We start from the raw sequence: 23,390 nt of genomic DNA on the forward strand, positions 1-23,390 counted from the left end.
GAAACTCAACCATCTTTGATCAACGAGCTAGTCAAGTAGAGGCATACTAGTGACACAATGTTTATCTATGTATTCACACATGTATTATGTTTCCGGTTAATACAATTCTAGCATGAATAATAAACATTTATCATGATATGAGGAAATAATTAATAATTTTATTATTGGCTCTAGGGCATATTTCCTTCACATTGATCTAGATGACTCTAAGTCTCGATCTGGATACATATTGAAAGTGGGAGCAATTAGCTAGAGTAGCTCCGTGTAGAGCATTGTAGACATAGAAATTTGCAAAATACATACGGATCTGAATGTTGCAGACCCATAGGCTAAACTTCTCTCACAAGAAAAACATGATCACTCTTTGGGTGTTAATCACATAGCGATGTGAACTAGATTATTGACTCTAGTAAACCCTTTGGGTATTAGTCACATCGAGATGTGAACTAATCACATAAATATGTGAACTAGATTATTGACTCTAGTGCAAGTGGGAGACTGAAGGAAATATGCACTAGAGGCAATAATAAAGTTATTATTTATTTCCTTATTTCATGATAAATGTTTATTATTCATGCTAGAATTGTATTAACCGGAAACATAATACATGTGTGAATACATAGACAAACAAAGTGTCACTAGTATGCCTCTACTTGACTAGCTCGTTGATCAAAGATGGATATGGTTCCTAACCATGGACATGAGTTGTCATTTGATAATCAGGATCACATCATGGAGAATGATGTGATTGACTTGACCCATTCCGTTAGCTTAGCACTTGATCATTTTAGTTTACTGCTATTGCTTTCTTCATGACTTATACATGTTCCTATGCCTATGAGATTATGCAACTCCAGATTACCGGAGGAACACTTTGTGTGCTACCAAATGTCACAACGTAACTGGGTGATTATAAAGGTGCTCTACAGGTGTCTCCGATGGTGTTCGTGGAGTTGGCATAGATCAAGAATGGGATTTGTCACTCCGATTGTCGGAGAGGTATCTCTGGGCCCTCTCGGTAATGCACATCACTATAAGCCTTGCAAGAAATGTGACTAATGAGTTAGTTGCGGGATGTTGCATTTACAGAATGATAAAGAGACTTGCCGGTAATGAGATTGAACTAGGTATTGAGATACCGACGATCGAATCTCGGGCAAGTAACATACCGATGACAAAGGGAACAACGTATGTTGTTATGCGGTTTGACTGATAAAGATCTTCGTAGAATATGTAGGAACCAATATGAGCATCCAGGTTCCGCTATTGGTTATTGACTGGAGACATGTCTCGGTCATGTCTACATATACTTTTCTCGTCTCAAACTCTATTCATGCTGCATCACAAAATTTGATCAAGTCAGATTCGAACCACTCTGTGTGAGGAGCGCTCGGAGTCTCCGATTCGTCATAGACTTAAACTTCCAAAACCTCTTTATGATTCTCGGTCTGACCGATACCCCATTTTCGGTCCTACCGATATCATTAAGTTGATCTAGATTTTCGATCTCAGTGCAACCGATTTGAACCTTTCGGTCACACCGAGTTTCAGTAACTGCCTATAGTTATGAATCTCGGTGCCACCGAGTTGTTCCACTCGGTCACACCGACAGGGTCGGGCTATATATAGTCACGGGAAATTTTTTGGAAATTTCTCCGAACCCCTTCGCCCGCGCCATAGCCTGCTCTGCCTACGTGGTCTCCGAATCGTCTTCTCGCCGCCAGCCGCCTCCAGTCGCTGGTCTCCGTCGCCGTCAACGGGAATTCTGCCCCGCCGTTGCCGCCGTAGCGAGTCTCCGCCGAACTAGGGTATGGACTCGATCTTTGTGCTATTCCCCAATCCAATTCTCAGCACATTGTGATCATCATGATTCTTGCCACGATTGAAACACTCCTATCCAGTCAATGCGCTCGTAGATTAGGTTTGATTCGAAAATTTTAGGTTTAGGTTTCCGCCGAAACCATCTCGGACCCACCGAGTTGAAAAACTCGGTCCCACCGATTTGGCATATGCCATTGCACAAGTGAGACTCGGTCTGACCGAGAATTACTTATCGGTGTGATCGATTTTGGAACTCTGTGAAACCCTAGCAGTCTCGGTGCCACCGAACTGTGACTCGGTCCAACCGAGTTCACCAGTTCAGGTGCCAAAACTGCTTCGGTATCACCGAGTTTAAAAATCGGTAGATCCGAGATGATTTCAATGGGAAACTAAAACTAAGTTTTTGGATCATTCTTTTGCAAAAATCTCTGCATTTTGTGATGCTCATCCACTCTATCTCATCTATAACCTATTCACAAGGTCAGCAGTCAGAGTTTGCAGCATGTCTGATCAAAGTGATAGCCAGAACATGTCAGAGCAGCAGGTGCACATGAGTGAGGGCACTAGTCCCTCAAGTTCTTCAGATGAGGGCAGCAGGAGCACCCCTAGCAACTTGCCAAAGGCTGCCACGAGACAGAGGAAGAAGAGAACTTCAGACTCCGAAGATGAAGACTATGTGGCAGAGGAAGAGGCCACTTCCAAGAGAGTTGAGCCAGCTCAAGGCACAAAGCCAGGCCTGAAGATCAAAAGGCCAGCAGGCAGGCAGCCCATGTCAAAGGCAAGAGCTTCAACTGAGAAGCCCACTCCCCAAGAGCCAGTTGCTACAGAAGGCAAGAAGAGGAAGGAAAGGGTCAAGAAGACAGTAGCCAGAGTGCTAGGAAAGGCTTCCATCATGGAAGAGGAAGAGGAAGAAGAGGTTGCTGCACCAGCACCTAAGACACCGAAGCTGATGGGTGATGCCATAAGATCAGGGGCTACTGCATCTAAGCCCAAAGCTGCCTCCAAGCCCAAGTCTGCACCAAAGAGGAACACAAGGAGCATTCCTGCAGCTGAGAAGAATAAGGCCCCAATGCCTGAGATTGTTGCTGAAGAAGAGGATGAAGAGAATGTTCTGAGAAAGCTCAAGCCCAAGATCCCAGACCACAATGATGCTCATCCTGTGGCTGAGGACATGAAGCTCGGGAGAGATTCAGGGCTAGAGAAGCAGATCCGTATGCTTCAAGGAGAAGGACTGCTGTGGATTATAGATTTCACACCAAGGAACAACAGGACTTCTATGAGACAGTGCTGCTAGATAAGAAGTCCATTGTCTGTGACATGAGATGGGTCGACTGGACCTACATGAGGGAGAAGGAGGAACACTACCCGGGAGTATATGACAGCTTTAGTGCTTGTGGAGTTGCTGACTTTGTTGGGCAGAAGCTCACAAAGTGGAACGAGGAGCTTATCATGCAATTCTACTCCACGGCACACTTTTACCCAGATGGAAAGATCACATGGATGTCTGAGGGTACAAGGTACCAATCTACAGTGGCTGAGTGGGCACAGCTCATTAATGCCTCAGAGGAGCATGATGATGACTTGGACATATATGCCAAGAAGAAGATGGACCACAACTCAATGTCCAACATGTATAAGGAAATTCCAAATGAGGCACTTGACACTTTCAAATTTGGTTCAGTGCACTATCTTCTGTCAGGACTGCCAACCATCAATTGGATCTTGAGACACACCTTATTGCCCAAGTCAGGTGATCACAAGATGATCAGAGGCCATGCGATCAACTTGCTACATGTATTTGATGTGCCTCAGAAGTTCAAGGTGATGAGCCTCATAGTGGAAACTATCAAAAGGACTGCAGCAGATCAGAAGAGGAGTTGCGGATATGCCCCTCAGATCCAGGAGCTCATCAACTCCAAGATGGGCACAGGCATATACTTATTGGACAAGGAACACCTGCCCATCCGTCCAGATTTTGAGGATAACCAAGTGGTCATGACTGAGAATGAGCCATCATCAGTTCAAGCACAAGCAAAGAAGGAGAAGGAAAGAAAGGAGAAAGCTGCCAAGATGCCAACTCAAGAGGAGGCATCTGAGTATTTCTTGAAGACTAAACAAGAGCAACTTGGTTACTTGATTGCATCCATGCTGAGGATTGAGCAAAGTCTGGCCACCCTCACTCAGAATCAGCAGAGCCTAGAGAGAATCATGGAACAGAAGTTCTATGACTTGGATGTCAAAGTAACGGAGGTTCAGACTGCAGTGGAGCAGTTCCAGGAGGACATGCAGGAGAGGAGAGGCAGGACTACCACTCATGCCTTTGCCAGAGTGCCACGAGGCCCGAGGTCATCTGCCGTGCCAGTTGCTGACACCAGAGCCACCACTTCAGCACCAGCTACATCCTCAGTTCCACCAGCTCCAGCATCTACTTCAGCTCCAACTCCAGCGTCTACTTCAGCGTCTACCGAAGCCTTCGTCCTTGGAGTGATCCGGACTCCACGACCACCTGAAGATCAAGCCTGAGTGTCGATCTAGCACTATGCATTTTCTAGGAACTTTTTGGTAACTTGTTGCCAAAGGGGGAGAAGATGTATAGATCATAGGCTTCGAGAGAGAGAGTGTTGCTTTTCTCTCTTACTTTATTTGGTGGTTTTTCGAACTTGTTTGCTTTTGAGTGCTTGAGATACTACGTCATTATTTGTGAAACATTGATAATCATGTGTTTGATCATAAGCTACACTTAATGTTTGCTTAATGCTATTATCTTATCTATCTTATGTGATCATTCACTATTCTTGGTGATGAGTGCATGTATTTCATTCCTATCATTTTAAGCGCTCCACCAAAATGTATGTGACATGGAAGAGTAACCCATGACTCTAACTCCTTGTGCATTTGCATTCCAAAGCAAATTTTAAATATGCACAAATTTAGGGGGAGCTCTTACTTATCACATACTTCTCAAAGCGACGATATATTTCATACTTATTATCATTTGTCGAAGCTTTGATCTATATGTTGTCATCAATTACCAAAAAGGGAGAGATTGAAAGTGCAACTATCCCTAGGTGGTTTTGGTAATTCATAACAACATATAGCTCATTGAGCTAATGCTATTTCAAGATAATTATTTCAGGAAAGCTCAATGATTGGCATGGCATGGATGTGAAAGTGGAACCCTCAAAATGCTAAGGACAAAGGATTGGCTCAAGCTCAAAAGCTCAAGACTCTTCATTTTATATTTTAGTGATCCAAGATCACATTGAGTCTTTAGGAAAAGCCAATACTATCAAGGAGGGATGAGGTGTTGCTTAATGAGCCTCTTGCTTCATGTGCTTAGTGATATGCTCCAAAAACCTCAACTACTTTCCCATATCCACATATGACCTAAACCCTAAGCCAAACTCGGTCCTACCGATTCTTCCTATCCGGCGCCACCGAGTTTTCATTTGTCATAAGCCACTGCCAAACCCTAACAATTCGGTCCTACCGATAGGGATCTCGGTCTCACCGAGATGGGGTTGCAAACTCTCTGTTTCCCTTTCGTAACTTTTCGGTCTCACCGAAAGAGCGAATCGGTCCCACCGAGATTGCAATGTAAATTCAGTGTTGATTCGGTCCCACCGAGACAGATTGCAATATAGGTTTTCATTTTCGGTCCGACCGAGTTTGTTGATTCTGTCCCACCGAGATTGGAAAACTGTGTGTAACGGTTGGATTTTGTGTGGAGGCTATATATACCCCTCCACCTCCTCTTCATTCGTGGAGAGAGCCATCAGAACACACACACCATTCCAACTCATATGTTCTGAGAGAGAACCACCTACTCATGTGTTGAGACCAAGATATTCCATTCCTACCATATGAATCTTGATCTCTAGCCTTCCCAAGTTGCTTTCCACTCAAATCTTCTTTCCACCAAATCCAAATCCTATGAGAGAGAGTTGAGTGTTGGGGAGACTATCATTTGAAGCACAAGAGCAAGGAGTTCATTACCTACACACCATTTGTTACTTCTTGGAGAGTGGTGTCTCCTAGATTGGCTAGGTGTCCCTTGGGAGCCTCCGACAAGATTGTGGAGTTGAACCAAGGAGTTTGTAAGGGCAAGGAGATCGCCTACTTCGTGAAGATCTACCGCTAGTGAGGCAAGTCCTGTGTGGGCGATGGCCATGGTGGGATAGACAAGGTTGCTTCTTCGTGGACCCTTTGTGGGTGGTTGCTTCTTCGTGGACTCTTCGTGGGTGGAGCCCTGTGTGGACTTGCGCAACCGTTACCCTTGGGTGGAGCCCTGTGTGGACTCGCGCAACCGTTACCCTTTGTGGGTTGAAGTCTCCATCAACGTGGATGTAGGATAGCACCACCTATCCGAACCACGGGAAAAACATCCGTATCTCCAATTGCGTTTGAATTCTCCAAACCCTTCCCTTTACATTCTTGCAAGTTGCATGCTTTACTTTCCGCTGCCTATATACTCTTTGCATGCTTGCTTGAATTATGTGATGATTGCTTGACTTGTCCTAAATTAGCTAAAATCTGCCAAGAACTAAAATTGGGAAAAGGTTAAGTTTTTATTTGGTCAAGTAGTCTAATCACCCCCCTCTAGACATACTTTCGATCCTACAGGAGTGCGCGACCTCCTGCCGTTCACCAGACGGGGGAGCTTGTGGCGGCTGCCAGATCAGAGGTGGGATGGGTTAGGGAAATCAATTTGCATCGGTTTTAAGGTTGGACGAAGAGGGCGAATGTAAGAGGAAACGAAACACTACGTTTCTTTTAGGTAGTATAGAGAAGTAGAGATACTCCTGCTGCAAATGACGGAAATGCCCCCGAACAGCTGCCGCGCACCGCCATCCCCTCTGCATCGACGGCCACCAACCAGCTCCCCTTCCTCCTCTCACCTCCCCAGCAGATCACGCGGCGAGGGAACGAAGCCCACCACCGACAAACTCCTCCTTCTCTTCCAGCTTCCCCTCCTCCGGCGCCGGTCCTGCGGCGGCAATGGGGATGGTGCGGGCGGCGTGGTTTCTGCTCCTGTTGGCGTTGCTCGCGGCGGCGGACGCAAGGAGGCAGAAGGGCGGCGAGACGGCCTGCGACAAGGGGTGGGAGTGCAGCGGCAGCAGGTTCTGCTGCAACGAGACCATCACCGACTACTTCAAGGCCTACCAGTTCGAGGAGCTCTTCGCCAAGCGCAACAACTCCCTCGCCCACGCCGCCGGCTTCTGGGACTACAAGGCCTTCATCACCGCCGCGGCCCTCTACGAGCCTCGTGGGTTCGGCACCACCGGCGGCAGGGAGATGAGCATGAAGGAGGTCGCCGCCTTCCTCGGCCACGTCGGCGCCAAGACCTCGTGTACGCTTCTCTCTGCTCCTCATTCTAATTCACCTTGATGTGCCTTCCGGGATATAGAGAAATAGACATCTGCCAGTAACAATTTTAACTATAGGCTTCATGAATTTCAAGCCAGGGTTAAACGATGTGTGGGCTTTCCGGATGCAACGACATGTGAGTTAGGTAGTACAGTATTTAGTTTCCATTGGGATAGTGTTTCATCAGCATGGTTCCTACCTAGATTTGAAACTTGACATCTGCAAAGCATCGTTAGTAGTATAATTATTGCCCATCAAGTTTTAATTTGTATAATTCTGTACAACTGACTAGAGATCTTCAGAAGATTCATTCTACTAATTGCCTTACATGTTCACTGGGAGTGTAACACATCATATAGTTTCAAATGTATGAGAAACCTAAAGGTGATAATCAGGAGTGCAATCTCATATTACTGGATGGTTACTCCCACAGGTGGATATAGTCTAGCTGACGGTGGTTCATTGGCTTGGGGTCTTTGCTACAACCATGAAATGAGCCCAAGCCAGAGCTACTGTGACGACAGCAACGAATTATACCGTTGTGCTGAAGGAGTTGAGTACTATGGTCGAGGCGCCCTTCCTGTTTACTGGTCAGTCTGATATGTTCTTCTGTCAGTTGTTGTTAATTAGGAACCGGTTGGGTTTAGCTGTTGATTTTGAATCTTCTTGTTAATGATCCTCAGGAACTACAACTATGGTATCGTGGGTAAGGGTATCAAGCAGGATCTGTTGAACCACCCAGAGTTATTGGAACAAAATGCCACTCTAGCATTTGAAGCAGCGATCTGGAGGTGGATGACTCCAATGAAGAGGAAGCAGCCATCAGCCCATGATGCCTTTGTTGGCAACTGGAAACCAACCAAGAAAGACACTTTGTCCAAGAGGTATCCTGGCTTCGGTGCGACAATGAACATTTTGTATGGTGATGCCATCTGTGGTAAAGGGTCCATTGATAATATGAATGGCATTATATCCCACTATCAACATTATCTTGATTTGATGGGAGTTGGTGCTCAGCACTCTGGAGATAACTTGGATTGTGCCGACCAAGTGCCATTCAATCCATCATCAAAGAGTCCCGACTCATAACCAAGTTGCATGTCAGATCCATGTATATTCCCCCTGTACATTTGAGGTGCAGCTATCTTGCATCCGCAACGATAGAAGTATTGTGTGCAATTCTATATGATAGTACTCCCTCCGTTTTTATTTAGTCCGCATATTAGCTTTGGTCAAAGTCAAGCTTTGTAAACTTTGACTAAGTTTATAAACAAAAATATTAACATATACAATAAAAAATCAATACCACTAGATTCATTATTGAATGTACTTTCACATCATATAGATTTGTTATGGTAAATGTTTATATATTTTTCTATAAATTTGGTCAAACTTTGCAAAGTTTGACTTCGGTCAAACCTAATATGCAGACTAAATAAAAACGGAGGGAGTATTTATTAGTAGCTCTGAGGACGACTGTTGCATTTGTGTAGTCTGTAACCTATTTATGTAAGCCCGTAACCTTCTCTCATTTTGTGTTTTTGCCATGTATATTACAGCAGAGAACTCGCATTTGAACACATGATGACTTCCTTGTAAATTATATTACTTCTGTTACTAAAGGTAATTGATAATTCGTGGCCCTTTGCTTTTATAAGTTCACTACTGCTTTGCTCCTGTCATGGATGTTCTTTCAGCAAAAACCTGCCATTGCTATCTTGTTCTGTGAAAATGACTGCTGGGCAGCAATGATGATTTTTAAATCGATCTGAGTGGAGAGATCTTGCCTTGGTTTGTTTTCTGAGTTCTGTGGACCACAGTTTTTTTTTTGGCATTTTCTCTATTTTGGGGTGATTTTGTGATGTTAATTTTCAGAGGCGGAAACATTGACCATACTTTGTTATGGTATAAACAGACATATGGGAGCATGCATGAAAAAAAAAGATATCACGGCGAACATAAAACACAGTCAACACCTCAAATCTATTGTGAATTCACAGAGATAACAAGCGTGGGAGTTCAAAGGCATATTCTTACAGCACTACAGATGGATGGATATTTACCACTGAAGCGGCTTATCCAAGTGCCTTCCTGGGGACCGTCTGCTGGGAACCACACAGACCTGGATAACCAGGTGTAGATAGGCTGACTAGTGAGCTGTGTCTTTTTCCTCTTCCATTTCAGGGCACCAGCAACCATTACCGGCATTCAAACAAGGCAAGCAGGAAGGGGATGGAGCTCACCAACATCCCCCATCTTGCCTCCTCCTCCAGCTTCTTCTTCTCCAGCTGCCGGTAATGTTTGCATCGCCTCTCATGCCGACCATGGACGGCGAATAACATGTGGATATTGTGGTGCCACAGGAGTAGAAGAAGAACAGGGAGGGCTGTGATAACAGCGCTTGCTGCTGGTAGTAGGTGCAGTGCTGATTCTGCATGCCCAGAGCCCATTGAACAGCAAAATATAGACAACCTTTCAGGTGTGGCGCATTTCATGGCTAATTTTTCGCAGTAAATAGTACTCCCTCCGTAAACTAATATAAGAGCGTTTAGATCACTATTTTAGTGTTCTAAACACTCTTATATTAGTTTACAGAGGGAGTAGCACTGTAATGTCAAGAACATCGACGCATTGCTGATTTTTTGTTGCCTTGGGGAATCTGTACAAAGAGAACGTAGCTGATAATGAGTATACTTCCCACCTAGAGTTTGAGGATTGAGACTAGTTTTGAGGGGTTAGCTAGTTGCTACAGCTGAACATTTTTCACTTGCCTCTATTTTCCTCTATTCTCTCACACAATAAACTTGTATTGCGATCCAACCATTTGACAGAACAAATACTCCCTCTGTAACTTAATATAAGACATTTTTTGACACAACGATAGTGCCAAAAAATGTCTTATATTAAGTTACGGAGGGAGTATATAGCAAGACCAAGAATTTTCTTCCAGTCTGCTAATATATTGTTGGCCAATTAAATTTTCTTTGCGTACATTGGCCTCAGGTCCTGCAAATACCCAATGTTATAGAAGGCGAGATTTTGCTGCTGTTGCTCTGCTCCCTTTTCTACTTCCTCATGTTGATATGGCGAGTGCGTAAGTACACTATTCAGCCACTATTACATTCCTATGTTGTACTTAATTCTCATACCTATGAGATAGAGTTCCTATCAATCTAATGCCATTAACCTACATTTAATGCGAGCATTTTCTTTATGGTCAATTTGTTGAACTGTACAATCATAGACTAGAATCGAGTATAGGAAGTGGATCATAGGCAATCAAGTATGAGTATGACCTAGAATATTGATTTGCAGAAAAGAGTAACCTACTCAAAGTTGTTTCTTGTTCTTTAAACATCCCTATGAACTTTGAGGTAGTTGTTTCTTGATCTTTAAACATCATCACCGTGATGATCTCAAAGAAGTTCCCTAATTAGGATTGACTTTGTAGAGCTGACTCATATGATGGATCAATTATTCAAAACGGTGTGAGGAATGTCTTATCCAAGGTGAAAGCAGCTGGCGTGCTTCGTTTGGTTTTCCATGATGCAGGGACTTTTGACATTAGTGACAAATCAGGTTAGATATTATTTGTATGTTATCAAAGTTTAATAACAGAGCAAGGTTTGCATGTGTTTAAAAGGTTAATGATCTAGAATTGGGAATTCAAATATGCTGAGGTTGAAGATATCTAAAAAATGATTGTTGCAAAGTAGAAAACACTAGAGAAACATTGATGATTGATGACAATATCTTGCAGGTGGCATGAATGGCTCCATAATCTATGAAGCTGACAGACCTGAAAATGCAGGACTTAGTAAATCCTTAAAGGTTCTTTTCCTCTTCAGAAAGTACCTTTACAACACATCTTTCTTCTTTGCTTGTTGTCATGGATAGTGCCATATCCTACCAAGGAACACCTAACTTGACATATCTGTTGATTGCTTTAAAACCAACCAGATACTACGAAAAGCAAAAGAAGGGATCGACCAGGTTCAGCAAGGTATGTGCTTTACACATGTGTTCTGTATTTAACTTAACTTTATCTGTATCCTGGAGTCAACCTTTTACTGTCTCTCTATAGTGTCATGGGCGGACTTGATCGCAGTGGCTGGTGCTGAAGCAGTTGCACTCTGTGGAGGGCCTGAAATTCCCATAAGATTAGGCCGTTTAGATTCCAGGTGCATCATAGTGGCCTGTCATTTTACAAATTCCTTGCAGCATTAACCAAACTTTTAGCTATTCCAGAGGCGTTCCTATTTAGTGCTTGTCATTATTCTTCTGAACTAACGCATTTCTCATGTAGTACTGCTGATCCGACCGGTAAACTTCCTGAAGAAACATTGGATGTTGTGGCCTTGAAAACATCATTTCGCAAAAAGGGCTTTTCGTGAGTCTTGCTTTTGTTCAACAACCTCTGTGAATTTCCGTTATCTATTTTGTATATTACCGAATGAAACTTAGCTCCAGTGGCCAAAATTGTATATCTGTATATGATTTTCCCTAGAATTCTGCCAAGGATTCCATAAAGCAGCCAGTGTCCATCCATGTCTGCTTGGCAGGACACAGGAGATGGTCGTTTTATCTGGAGCTCACACAATTGGGGGTAAAGGATTCGGGAATCCAAATGCTTTTGATAACGCCTATTTCAAAGTACTCCTTGAGAAGCCACGGCCGACTTCATGTGAGTGATTGCGATATTACCATCATTCCCTTTAATACCCCTTAACTTGTAAATGTACTTATGTGGTGTTCATGTGTGAAGCTGGCATGCCGATAGGGCTGCCCACGGACTGGGCACTCACTGAAGATGATGAATGCTTAAGGTATTCTATTGAAATAGACAGTCGGCTTTTCTTAACAATACATATCCATATTAGGGTTCATTCGACAAAGTTATGATCATCTTAGAGCCAGATGATTTGGCTTGCTTCAAGTTAGCCAGATAAGCTGGCTTACATGAATGGTAAAACTCAGAATAGTTCTAGGGGTGGTCCTAGTTTATAACATGCTGTAGATCACTCACAATCTTCTAAACACCATTTGCTTTCCTTACAAAAAACACCATTTGCTTGCCCAATCTCTCATTTTTAAAATACAAGCACCAATGAATGAACATAGTTGCCATCTGACTGAACTTTTGGTGACAAGCTAAGCAGCCTAAGCGACCTAAAAAACGTTAAGTAACCTACGCCAAATGGATCTTAGCCATTTTCCTTGCATATTTACGTCAGGTGACCGGCCCACTGACATCAGAGACACTAAACTGCTTGCAGGTGGATAAATATCTACGCGGAGGACCAGGATAAATTTTTCGCCGACTTCAGAGATGCATACACCAAGCTTGTAAATAGCGGAGCCTCGTGGAGAGCAGCTTAGTTAGAATTACTAAGTCTTTTTTTTTGTCTATTTCAAAAAAAAAGTCTTTTTTTTGTCAATAAGGAGGTGTCACCCCTGGTTCCCGGCCTCTGAATCTATTGATGCACAAAGCAAGTGTAAGATTCGTGGAAATTTTGTCTGCTCATTCCCTGTATATTGCTTTGGCTCGTTTGGAGCTCAGAAAATTTGTACAGAAAATAAACTACAGTTTGTCTGGTTCATGCACGGATCGACCTAGCGTTCTATTGCTGGGGCGGAAAACAAACTACAGTTTGTTTGGTCCGTTTTGTTGACATGAATAGATTTGCGCTATTCCAGACTGAACAATGTGGTAAGGGGTACGAGAGGAAGGAAGTGGTTAAAGTTGCGGTAATGCTATTAAGATGATGTTCGTTTGGCAGGGATGACAAATCAAACATTTTTTTATGGCAGTTTATATTGTCGCGGGGATGGAAAATTTAGTTTGCAAGCACGGCAAATCCTGACAAATAACTGAATTGAAGAAGATTTGCCATGCTTGTCTAAGCTTGTCATTCTCAGCCAACATAAATTGCAATGCAAATTTTACCGCAATTGCCATGCTTCCCAGCTGACGTTGGATGGTTAAGCCGGTCCTAAAGTTATGCTTAGAATAATGTATATGTACGGAATTGCAGTGCCAAAATCCCGCTCAAATTTATCTGGAAAATTTCCGGTTCTGACGGGCGGACATGAGCCGGTACGAAGGTGACAGCAGAGCATGTGAGGAACCACACACTGACGTCCATGTGTACGACGGCTACGAGTGATTAGCGCAGAGACGAGTTCGATGCAGGCGCAGAAACGATAAGCTCCATCAGTGGCTGGCTCCGCTTGGCCCTGAGCCCTCTGTCACTCCATGAGTCCATGTCGATGAACAGGTAAAGCCGCTGCGTCCTAGAAGATCCAGGCGATGGGATGAGGCCCACCGCAGCAGCAGCCAAGCCCTCCTTCCTCCTCGCCAGACACCAACCATTCCCGTTCCCGGAATCATCAAGGGCAGCAGCAGCAACCGATCCATGCAAGCCGCCCAAGAAGTCGAGGCGCGCTGGCCGGTCATGGCGAGCCGCGTCGGCAGGCAGCGATGAGCGCGGCCAGTCCGTGTCGACGGTGGCGACGACGCCGTCGGGGAGGCGGGCCCGGCTGTCGGCGCGGCGGCGGGAGAGCATCAGGCTCCTGGACGTGCTGCCGGGCCAGGGCGGCATCGGCGAGTTCCTGCGGCACCCCGCCGGCGTGGAGTCCCTGCTCAACACCCGGGCGCTGCAGAGCTTCGCGCCGGTGGAGCCGGAGTCGGAGTCGGGCCCGGCCGGCGCTTTCAGGTGCACGCTGCACCCCATGGGCTTCCTCGGCTTCCAGGTCGCCCCGGTCCTGGACCTCCGCGTCACCCCGACCGGCGACGACTGCACCGTCGAGATGCTCTCCTGCAGGGTAGGAGTACTTGCTAACATACACACGCTTGATTCCATGGACCTACCTATTCTCCCTGTGATACATACAGCTGAAATGATCTTTTCAATTTGCCTTTGGTGACAGTTTGAGGGTTCGGACTCGATCGAGCAGCAGAATGAGCTCTTTTCAGGTCACCAATCCATGCTCAGTCACATTCTTCACAAGCATTTTTATTTATCTCTGTCAATGGTGGAATAGTTGCATCAGTTATTCAGTTAGTTTATTATGTTCTACTCATAATTTGACACTTGCAACATTTGATATCTCTGCCCAATAGATAGTGTCATCACCATGATCAGTTAGTTTTAAATTTATTTTTTGGGAGATGCAATGTGCCTGAGCTGGAGTGTTGGATGTTGGCAGCGGTTATGACGAACCGAATAACATGGGGAGACAATGGTGATCAGGAGCCATGCTTGGACATCGATGTCAATCTGGAGGTCACACTGGAGGTAATATGTCATTCAGTTAGTGATGTAGTATAGCACCTGCTAGATGAGAATGGGATCACAATCTCACTAGCTTGCATCACAAAATTCACACTGACGCATGGTACTAGGATGATATGTTTAGTTGAATATTACCATCATCCCAGCTCTTAGGGATGAGTAGATGGCAAGGGTTTCCTACAAGACGAACCCTCAAGTTCCTCATATGTCGATTTTCAGGTGTACACGAAGCCATTCAGCTTGCTCCCGCTGTCGGCAGTGGAGAAACCAGGCAACCTGTAAGGCCCTGCATTCCTTAGAAGTTCCTGCACTTCAGAACAATAACTTCCTGATGCTTACAAAGTGGCAAGAAACTAGCTTTCGAAAGGATCGGTGCGCCCATCGAGATGCTTGACCGCCTAATGCACGCCTCAATTTACGCCGTTTTTCCAATTGTCATGAAACTGAATTTTACCTGTTTCAAAGAAGAAGAAAACTGAATTTGACGGGTGTCACTTTTTTGAGTTAAGTAACATTGGCATCCACTGTATGTTTGTTTGGCAGGCTGATGCAAGGGCTGCTTGACAGGCTTGTCCCGATGCTGGGTGAGCAGCTGCTGAGGGACTACCACTCCTGGGTTCAGCAGCAGGCCCAGTCTTCGCATGAGCGAGCGACTGCCCAAAGTCTGAAAAAAACACTACCTACCTAGCAGATTCCTGGGATTCATGGCCGGGTCGGCTTTCATCAAATCCACCTGGCAGCAGCACCAAGAAAGAATCACGAGGACGCGGCATGAGTTAATTTGTCGATGCTTGCATGATATAAGAAAGAATCGTTTACTGTACATCCCATCCTAACCTTTGAGAGAAATCATTCGAATTTCGAAAAGGTTGTGCCTAGCTAACTTTTGACCCATGTACCACACATCTACTAGAAAACTCGTGCTGCACATTAGCATGATGTTGAAGGTTCTGGTTGTTGTTATTGCATCAGTCTCAATGTAATACTAGTAGATGTTACATTACACATGTTCAAACAGCATGAGGTTTTCCCTCAAGAAATTGCAGTGGTTGAAACTTCTCTAGTACAGTGACAACTTTAACAGTTCCAGACATATTTTCTGGGACAGTTTTCAAACATGTTCTGGGATATCTTCCGTATTATTCTGAATCACAATACACCCGAAGCAATACAAAGATTTCGATCTATCGACAGGCAAACCATACACAACAACAAATCAAGCCATTTTCAGATGACATGTACAACCATAATATAATAAAAAATCTGTGGTAAAGATCATCATCATTGTTTGCCCTGTACATTCCTTCACAAAAACTATATCCATCAGGGCTTCAAGGTATAAGAGCTTGCCTGTACAGCTCATCCTTGCCATCGGTAGGCGAGTTCCCAATGGGCATCGCTCTGTTAGGCAGCACCGTCTCTGCAGAGCTCAAAACACGCGCTGCATTCCGGTACCACGGCTGCAAATGAGGGTCAAGGGAAGGCGAGTGTGGCAGCATCACGGAGCCCCAGTCTCTCTGCCCTACCTGCGGCTCACGTATTCTTCGTCGCACCAGAAGCCCAGCCACATCTTCCCTTCTGATCTCCGTCATTGTCCGTGTGATTGCCATGCATAAGAGGAGCACAAAGACTGCATCCTCTTTGGGTAAGAACTCCATTGCGAGTAGTTTCCAGTTTAGCAGTGCGGTTGCTCTGCCATCAGGATAGTCTGGTGATGTACGGACTAGGGTGATGTACTGCTCTTCCTCATTGTGGTTATTTGATGTGCTGTCCTTCTTCACGCTGTAACTCAATCTCCTCCCTACAAGCAGCCTTGCCTGCTAATACAGTTTATCGCGGTGTGGTTAGAAGGTATTACAAAATGGCACTGGAAAGTCCATCAAGTACTATATCAGTAGCGAACTGAACTTCCACTTACATGTGTGGTGCAAGTCATATGCCATCTATCACAGCTGAATCTAGCTAGTCTAAGATGAAAAATATATATTTTATGGAACAAAAATAGCTACACGTCTGCATTAAATAGAAAACATGACCAAATATGGTTGATCAGTCAAATGACATGTATTTACTCAAAAAGAAAAGTTAGATGGATCTGTTGTACATACAGACAACTCACATATGTTGCATTTCTGAAAGCAACAACAAAGATGGAGTGCTGTAATCCTTTTTGCCTGGTAACTGATTTACTAATAAATCAACTAATATAGAATGTCCATACCACCAGAGCTTTCAGCAATGAACACCAAATGCAGGACAGTTATGTCACCTCAAGATTATCTATACTAACTCCAATTCCAGACAAAAAAATGCATCAAGGAATCGAGCGAAAGAAACTTATGGGACCATACCTCTTCTTCTGAAGTCTCATTTTGTAGCTGAAAGTTGAGGTCATCTCCCAACCACACTGTCAGTACATCTCCAGTTGAAAAACGCCAAACCACCTTATTCTCCTGTTGATATTTCGTTGGCGTTGCTGTGCCAACCACCTTTTCTGCATCACAAAGGGAAACAGCTAGGCTCTTCTCAAGACAAGGTATAATACTGACATCAAGCAGCTATTCAGTGTAATGAAGTTACCCGGAGCATAACCAACGGAAGTTGCACTTGCAATGTAGGACCATGAGCCTTCTCGGACCTCAATGATCCTATCTTCCCATTTCACTGCCATGGGAGTTTCAGGTCCTCTCCGCCAAATCCCTCTGCCTATTCTACACATGTTGCAATTGAATTCAGCACAATTGTATTGAGATATAACAGTAAGTGTCGTTCCCCCTTAGCATAAGCTTAGTAACATAACCACTCAACAGCAGATTGTAACTTCATATAAAAGCAAAGGGTTAACTTTGGACTGCGTGGCGTATTTTGTTAGAAAATTCACCAAAAACTTGTAAAGGGGTGTGGTATGTGCCACATGATGTTAAGCTATAGATTCTGAAACACAAATACATATAGATTCTGAACAATACCTCAGCCTAACAACGAAACATTCTTTCCCACCATAATCAAGTACTGTACGGGTCAGCCACCGTCCTTCCTGCGGACGGTAACTTCTCATGCGCAATATGACATCAGAAACCATTGCTCCACCATCATCAGTGACTCTGTCAGGTACGCACTTCAATAAGTACGGTGCCTGAATTGGAGGGGTAATCGATGCCATCACCCTAATCCTGGCATCGAGCTCCTCTGTAAGCATAAGTGATTTCTCATGCAGCATATCGTTCCATGAGAATGATATATTCTTGAGGATTTTGCTGTTCCTGAAGCACCCACCCATGCTGCGCCTTACCTCAATGGTGAGACCTCGGGTTGCAAATTCACAATACATATGCCACATTTTCTGCCAGTTTTTGCAGGATAAATTGGAGACTGACTTGTCGAGCTTTAATGATCTGTAACACCTCTGTGCTCGCAAACGCAGAAATTCCTTGCTAATGTGCTCACTGTCAAATTCTCCTTTCAGGAACACACATACCTGTTATCAAGAATCAATGATATGATTGTCAACATACAAATAGGTACATACTTAACATCTCTACTATCTAAAAAAGACGTAAGGGCATCTCCAACGCCGACCATCAAACCTCCCTCCGGACCGCGGAAGCCATCCAACATGGTCCTGTATCGGTCCGCGGCGCGGTCCGGACGTACTTTCTCCTGCAAACCGGGGACAAAAGCGCGCGCGGGGGGGCTTTGCTTTGCGGGAGTCTGAACCGCTGGCACGCCCGCTTCTGACCGCCTTGGCCCACCAAAAAAACACCCTCCCTCGCGTGCGCTTCCCGCCCGAAGCGGTCAGCGCCGCTCCAGAGTGTCCTTATGCTACCCGCCATTGCTATATAAACCGCTGCCCCGGCCATAGCCACAGTCATCCGCCTCCGATCCCTCTTCGCACGACTCCCACCATAGATTCCTCCCCCGCCAAAGCTCTTTGGGACGGGCTGACACCGGGAAGAAGGAGATGGCCGCCATTGTTGCCGGCTGGCTAGCCGGCAGGCAGCCGGAGGACGACGACGTCCCAATGGAGGACGCGACCGACGACGAGCCGGCGCCACCCTCGCTGGTGCACTGCACCATGACCATCGGCGAGACCCGTGCCCATTACACATGGTGCTGGAGGAGCAGGCGGACGCCGCCTACAACCGCCACCTCCTCTAGGAGCACCTGCAAGCGGAGGAGCGGCCCGGCGGTCGCGCCGGACACCAGACCTGGTGGAGCAGGAGGCGCTGCTCGAGTCCTACCGCTCGACCCGCGAGATCCGCCTCGTCCACAGGCGATACCGCCAGCAGGTGGCGGTGGTGGAGGAAGCCTACAAGGAGGGCGACGAGGCGGGCGAGGCGGTGTTCGACAAGACCGACGAGGAGGAGGACATCGGTGAGGCCGCGCCCCGCCGCCACGACCACGAAGCCGGCACGTCCGCGGGCGCCGCCGTCAGCAAGGAAGAGTAGTGCCTGGTAGGTCTCCGCCGCTCGGGTCCCAGGAAGGCCACTGCTCCTCTCCCGGCGACGCCAAGCTTGGTGCGCTCAACATCGGCAGCCAATTAGCCGCTTGGCGGCGACATGGAGGCGGACAACTTCACTTCCCGGGTCTCCGGAGGCGGAGCTGGAGAGCGTCGAGGCGGAGCTAAAGAAGGCGAAGCTTCAGTTCTCGGGGCTCATGGCCGAAACACGGGGAATGGGCGCCGGCGACCTTTTAGATTAGGTATTAATTATACCTCTAGAGCCGGACTAGCACCGCTTAGTTGATGTAAATGTAATGAAATCTTTCATGTTTATATGAAATCCGGTCGTATTTGCATGAATTTCGTCCGGTTGGTTCGAACTGTTGTCAAAATGTATGCGGCTACGGTTGGATAGCGGCCTCCCGCATTCGTGTCTACGGACGGATGCAGGAGGAAATTTGCGAGTTGCCGTTGGAGATGCCCTAAGGTTCCCTATTTCACTGACCAGTGTTTCGGTCCTCACCTTTGTCCAACAGCCACTACGTACGTCATCTCCCCTCCCCACAACCGCCTACAACCGCCACCTCCTCTAGGAGCACCTGCAGGCGGAGGAGCGGCTCGCCGCCGGGAGGGCGGTTGCGCCAGACACTGGACCTGGTGGAGCAGGAGACGCTGCTCGAGTTCTACCGCTCGACCCGCGAGATCCGCCTCGCCCGCAGGCAGTACCGCCAGTGGGTGGCGGAGGTGGAGGAAGCCTACAAGGAGGGCGACGAGGAGGGCAAGGCGGTGTTCGGGAAGACCGACGAGGAGGAAGAGGACATCGGTGCGGCCGCACCCTGCCGCCACGACCACGAAGCCGGCATGTACGCGGGCGTCGCCGGCAGCGAGGAAGAGTAGTGCCCGGTAGGTCTCCGCCGCTTGGCTCCCAGGAAGGCCACTGCCCCTCTCCCAACAACGCCAAGCTTGGTGGGCTCAACATCGGCAGCCAATTAGCCGCTTGGCGGCGACGTGGAGGCGAACAACTTCACTTCCCAGATCTCCGAAGGCGGAGTTGGAGAGCGCTGAGGCGGAGCTAGAGAAGGCGAAGCTTCAGTTCTCGGGGCTCATGGCCGGACACGGGGAACGGGCGTCGGCAACCTTTTAGATTAGGTATTAATTATACCTCTAGAGCCGGACTAGCACCGCTTAGTTGATGTAAATGTAATGAAATCTGTCATGCTTATATGAAATCCGGCCGTATTTGCATGAATTTTGTCCAGTTGGTTCAAACTGTTGTCAAAATGTATGCAGCTACGGTTGGATGGCGGCCTCCCGCATTCGTGTCCGCGGACGGATGCGGGAGGAAATTTGCGGGTTTCCGTTGGAGATGCCCTAAGGTTCCCTATTTCACTGACCAGTGTTTCGCTCCTCACCTTTGTCCAACAGCCACTACGTACGTCATCCCCCCCCCCCACTCCTGCCACCCTCTCTTCGTTTTGATTTTTCTACTCTGGTTTTCCCCACATATTTTTGTTGAAAACCACGCGCATGTTATTGGTTTACCATATAAAACCCTGTCTTTTTTGGCAAGTCAATAAATGTTGATTTTTTTAAGGAAGTGCTGATTCAATTGGCAGCTAAAGTCCATTTTTTGGTATGTAATCACGGTAATTGCGTACAAATTATTTGTGGCCCCGTTGCAACGCACGGGCAATTATCTAGTAAAACCAAAAAAGTCATAGTTGTGAGCTTTCCTTTGTGTATCCAATAATGAGTTTAGATAATAACTTAATTTACCTTATTTTGTCGTGCATCATGGGTCAATTCTCTACTTTTCAATATTCAGTGGGAAAGTGGTGGGGGATGCCCGCACAGCGAACTCGGTTGGCACTAAATGAGTAAATGTTCCTGTTTCAAGTTCATGCCTTCTAGGTACGATATTATTTCTAAGAACTTTCAGTGGAAGTACAAATAGATATGTGTGCCTAATTTTTTTCGAATACCTATCAGCTGCAAATACTAATGAGTAGGTGCAGATAAGCTCATTACCTCAATAACGGTGCAAACTTTAGCTTTTTGTTCTTCCAAGGATAGAACAGAAGCACACAAGAATTAACATTTTACTTGCAGTTATATTGTTGGACTCTTGTGATCGGATAATTAAATGACTGAATTATATTGATATAAAAATCCACGGCATATTTTACGACATGATGACCACATTAATATTTGCAGGTCTACCAACTACATTCACTACTTAACAGATTCAATATAGGTAATCTTGCATCTTGGGCTTGTTGTCTTGAAGTGCCCATAATGTGGAATAAACCATTTGCTTTTTTGACAAATGTTTTGTTAATATTTGCCATAGTATGATGGCTTGTGGACATCATGCCTGGCAGATCCCCAAGTTCTCAGTTCTTTACCAATCCAAGACATAAGGAAATGCCAAAGCAGATGGAATTTTTGTGAAGAAGAATCGAATGGAATTAAGTAGCCAAGTAGAAATTGGTTTTTACTGGCCAGCCACCAAGAACACTATCAATCTAGCTAATATGAAGCTGTATCACAAGTTCTTCATAAAGTTAAAATATGATTGGACAGCCTAAGAAATACCTCCATAAGAAATCTAGGTTGCAACCCCTTGTACAGCCGGTTGGTGTCCTCTTCTGATGCTGCAGCCTGCCAATGGAACGCCTCCCTTGCTGTGCCAACTGCTGCCGCATCAACCTCTGAACCAGACAGATCGTATGGCTCATCATATGCCTCCTCCCACAAGATCCTTGTCCTCTCCACCGTCTCCTCACTGGCCACCTCCCCATAACTGACCACCATTTTCATAACCTTGTCCTTGATAGACACCAGTGTCATGTCTGTTGCATAGCTCGCCGGAAAACTCTGCCAAGGATACATAACAACTGTATAAGCTGTATATATACAGAGGGTAACAAAGCATTCAGTTGCTACTTTGCTTAACAGCTTAAATGGATTGGCAAGTCGTCACTACACATACCTGATGAGCAAGCCACATCAGTAATATGTCCAGGCTAGGCACGAGCCGAGTGTCTTCTCTGGTTGTGCACACACCCTTTCTGATGAGGTCAAGGAAACACGTGTAACGCCGTCTCGCAGCGACATGGTAGACACCTTCTGAGACAAAGGGTGAGGCAAAGTGGTCTGCTAGGCCAGCGTATGTTTGAACCATCATGAAAATTTCGCTATTAGCACTGTCGTTCTCAATGCCATTTGAATTATTTCCATCAAATTCATTGTTATCAAGGTCAAACGGCTCCAATGGGTAGCGCGCGGCCCAGATGTCCCGACAACAGTCAGCGGCATGCTCCTCATTCTCAGCATCAAGTATTGATGGTCGATCGATGAGGCGTCCAAACCTTGATGCACAGTATGCGACATAGCTCTCCTGGGAACAGAAGAATCCACTTGAAATCGCACACTTTGTCAGAAAATTTTAAAGGCTCAAATATAAGTAGATCCTAAAGTTTAGTGATTGTTTTGAGAAAAATGAAGTACAGCCAGGGGATCATTTTGAAAATACAAATTCTGTTAAGAACAAGCAAGGCAATCTTGTATTCCTAAATTGTGACTGTAACTATTTAGGCTACGTTGACCTGGCCGTCAGTAAAATAACCTCCAGAAAAATGAGCAAGTCATGAAGACGTGACGCAACCAGTAAAAGAAAACATGGCGGCAAGAAGGCTCACATGGTGGAAGCAGTGGCAGAGCCAGACGAGGTGCACGTCGGGCGGGGGCAGCAGCATCGCCGCCTCCTCTCCTCCTCCACCCGCCGCATCGGCGGCGAGCGGCAGCCACATCTCCTCGTACCTCCGCACGGACAGCGGCCCCACGTTTCCTCGGGCGGACGCGGAGCGAAGGAACGCGAGGAGGCGGCGCGCGGCGGCGGCGAGGTCGACCGAGAAGAAGGCGGCGGGATAGCCCGCCTGCCCGCGGGGACCAGGGGACGAGGAGGGCATGGTGCCCTCCGGCGGCGCCTCTGCTGCGGAGGGCATTCGCCTTGTTGTCATCGGTGAGAATATTTTTTGTTGTCACTTGCGAAAGTGCAGAGAGTGGTTGGTCAAAAGGGGCATGTGCCGACTGATGGATGATTCATGGCGCATGATTAGGATGGGGCGGGCCGAACAAACGATTTCTATAAACAATTTCTTTTGAAGGAATCTGATCTTTGGGATATTTTTATGTAAGATGTTTTTTAGGCCAGTACAAATTTCATAAGAAAATTTTCATCCACTCCAACAATCTCTTGTCTGGACAGAGTTTCTCTCCCACTTCACACCTCAGAACACACTCTTTTTATAGAAAAAGATGCTTTCTCATCTTCTTACCTCTTGTCTAGAATTTTACGTTTTTTCAGTGTGATGTTGTCCGTTATTGTTTTTTTAATACACTACAATCGTTGAAGCTAGTTACATGCACATACCTATGACCGCATGGTCATACATTCTATCCCT

The 23,390-nt window shown here is 46.0% G+C and overlaps 2 protein-coding genes and 1 pseudogene across 8 annotated transcripts; 2 read left to right on the plus strand and 1 right to left on the minus strand.

The window, feature by feature from the left end:
* The first annotated feature begins 6,639 nt into the window (after positions 1 to 6,639).
* LOC125523973 lies at positions 6,640 to 12,788 on the plus strand (annotated as a pseudogene).
* A 571-nt stretch (positions 12,789 to 13,359) lies between these two features.
* LOC125523972 lies at positions 13,360 to 15,549 on the plus strand. Its single transcript, XM_048689048.1, has 5 exons — positions 13,360 to 14,013; positions 14,119 to 14,164; positions 14,398 to 14,486; positions 14,703 to 14,761; positions 15,027 to 15,549. Exons 1-5 carry the CDS (start codon positions 13,504 to 13,506, stop codon positions 15,169 to 15,171), a joined length of 849 nt encoding a protein of 282 aa, XP_048545005.1. The 5' UTR covers positions 13,360 to 13,503; the 3' UTR covers positions 15,172 to 15,549.
* Positions 15,550 to 15,591: 42 nt separating this feature from the next.
* On the minus strand, positions 15,592 to 23,012 carry LOC125523971 (glycine-rich domain-containing protein 2). Of its 7 annotated transcripts, none has more exons than XM_048689045.1 (7): positions 22,626 to 23,012; positions 21,917 to 22,343; positions 21,520 to 21,801; positions 17,453 to 17,961; positions 17,064 to 17,194; positions 16,835 to 16,998; positions 15,592 to 16,303 (listed from the first exon to the last, which is right to left on the minus strand). In XM_048689045.1, exons 1-7 carry the CDS (start codon positions 22,712 to 22,714, stop codon positions 15,815 to 15,817), a joined length of 2,091 nt encoding a protein of 696 aa, XP_048545002.1. In that variant the 5' UTR covers positions 22,715 to 23,012; the 3' UTR covers positions 15,592 to 15,814. The 7 variants fall into 7 exon arrangements, with proteins under 7 accessions (XP_048545002.1, XP_048544997.1, XP_048544999.1 ...); XM_048689040.1 differs by having other exon boundaries at positions 21,917 to 22,324; positions 22,626 to 23,011; XM_048689042.1 differs by having other exon boundaries at positions 16,835 to 16,977; positions 21,917 to 22,324; positions 22,626 to 23,007.
* Positions 23,013 to 23,390: the final 378 nt, after the last annotated feature.

The sequence above is a fragment of the Triticum urartu genome, chromosome 7, assembly GCF_003073215.2.
Source record: "Triticum urartu cultivar G1812 chromosome 7, Tu2.1, whole genome shotgun sequence".
In the NCBI taxonomy this organism is placed as follows: domain Eukaryota; kingdom Viridiplantae; phylum Streptophyta; class Magnoliopsida; order Poales; family Poaceae; genus Triticum; species Triticum urartu.

Coding starts and splice junctions, on each gene's coding strand:
- LOC125523972 (XM_048689048.1), top strand. CDS start 13,504: ATGAGGCCCACCGCAGCAGCAGCCAAGCCCTCCTTCCTCCTCGCCAGA. Junction 14,014..14,118: donor TCGAGATGCTCTCCTGCAGG/GTAGGAGTACTT, acceptor CTTTGGTGACAG/TTTGAGGGTTCGGACTCGAT. Junction 14,762..15,026: donor GTGGAGAAACCAGGCAACCT/GTAAGGCCCTGC, acceptor TTTGTTTGGCAG/GCTGATGCAAGGGCTGCTTG.
- LOC125523971 (XM_048689040.1), bottom strand. CDS start 22,946: ATGACAACAAGGCGAATGCCCTCCGCAGCAGAGGCGCCGCCGGAGGGC. Junction 21,802..21,916: donor TGATGTGGCTTGCTCATCAG/GTATGTGTAGTG, acceptor TATCCTTGGCAG/AGTTTTCCGGCGAGCTATGC. Junction 16,999..17,063: donor TTCCGTTGGTTATGCTCCGG/GTAACTTCATTA, acceptor AGAAGAGCCTAG/CTGTTTCCCTTTGTGATGCA.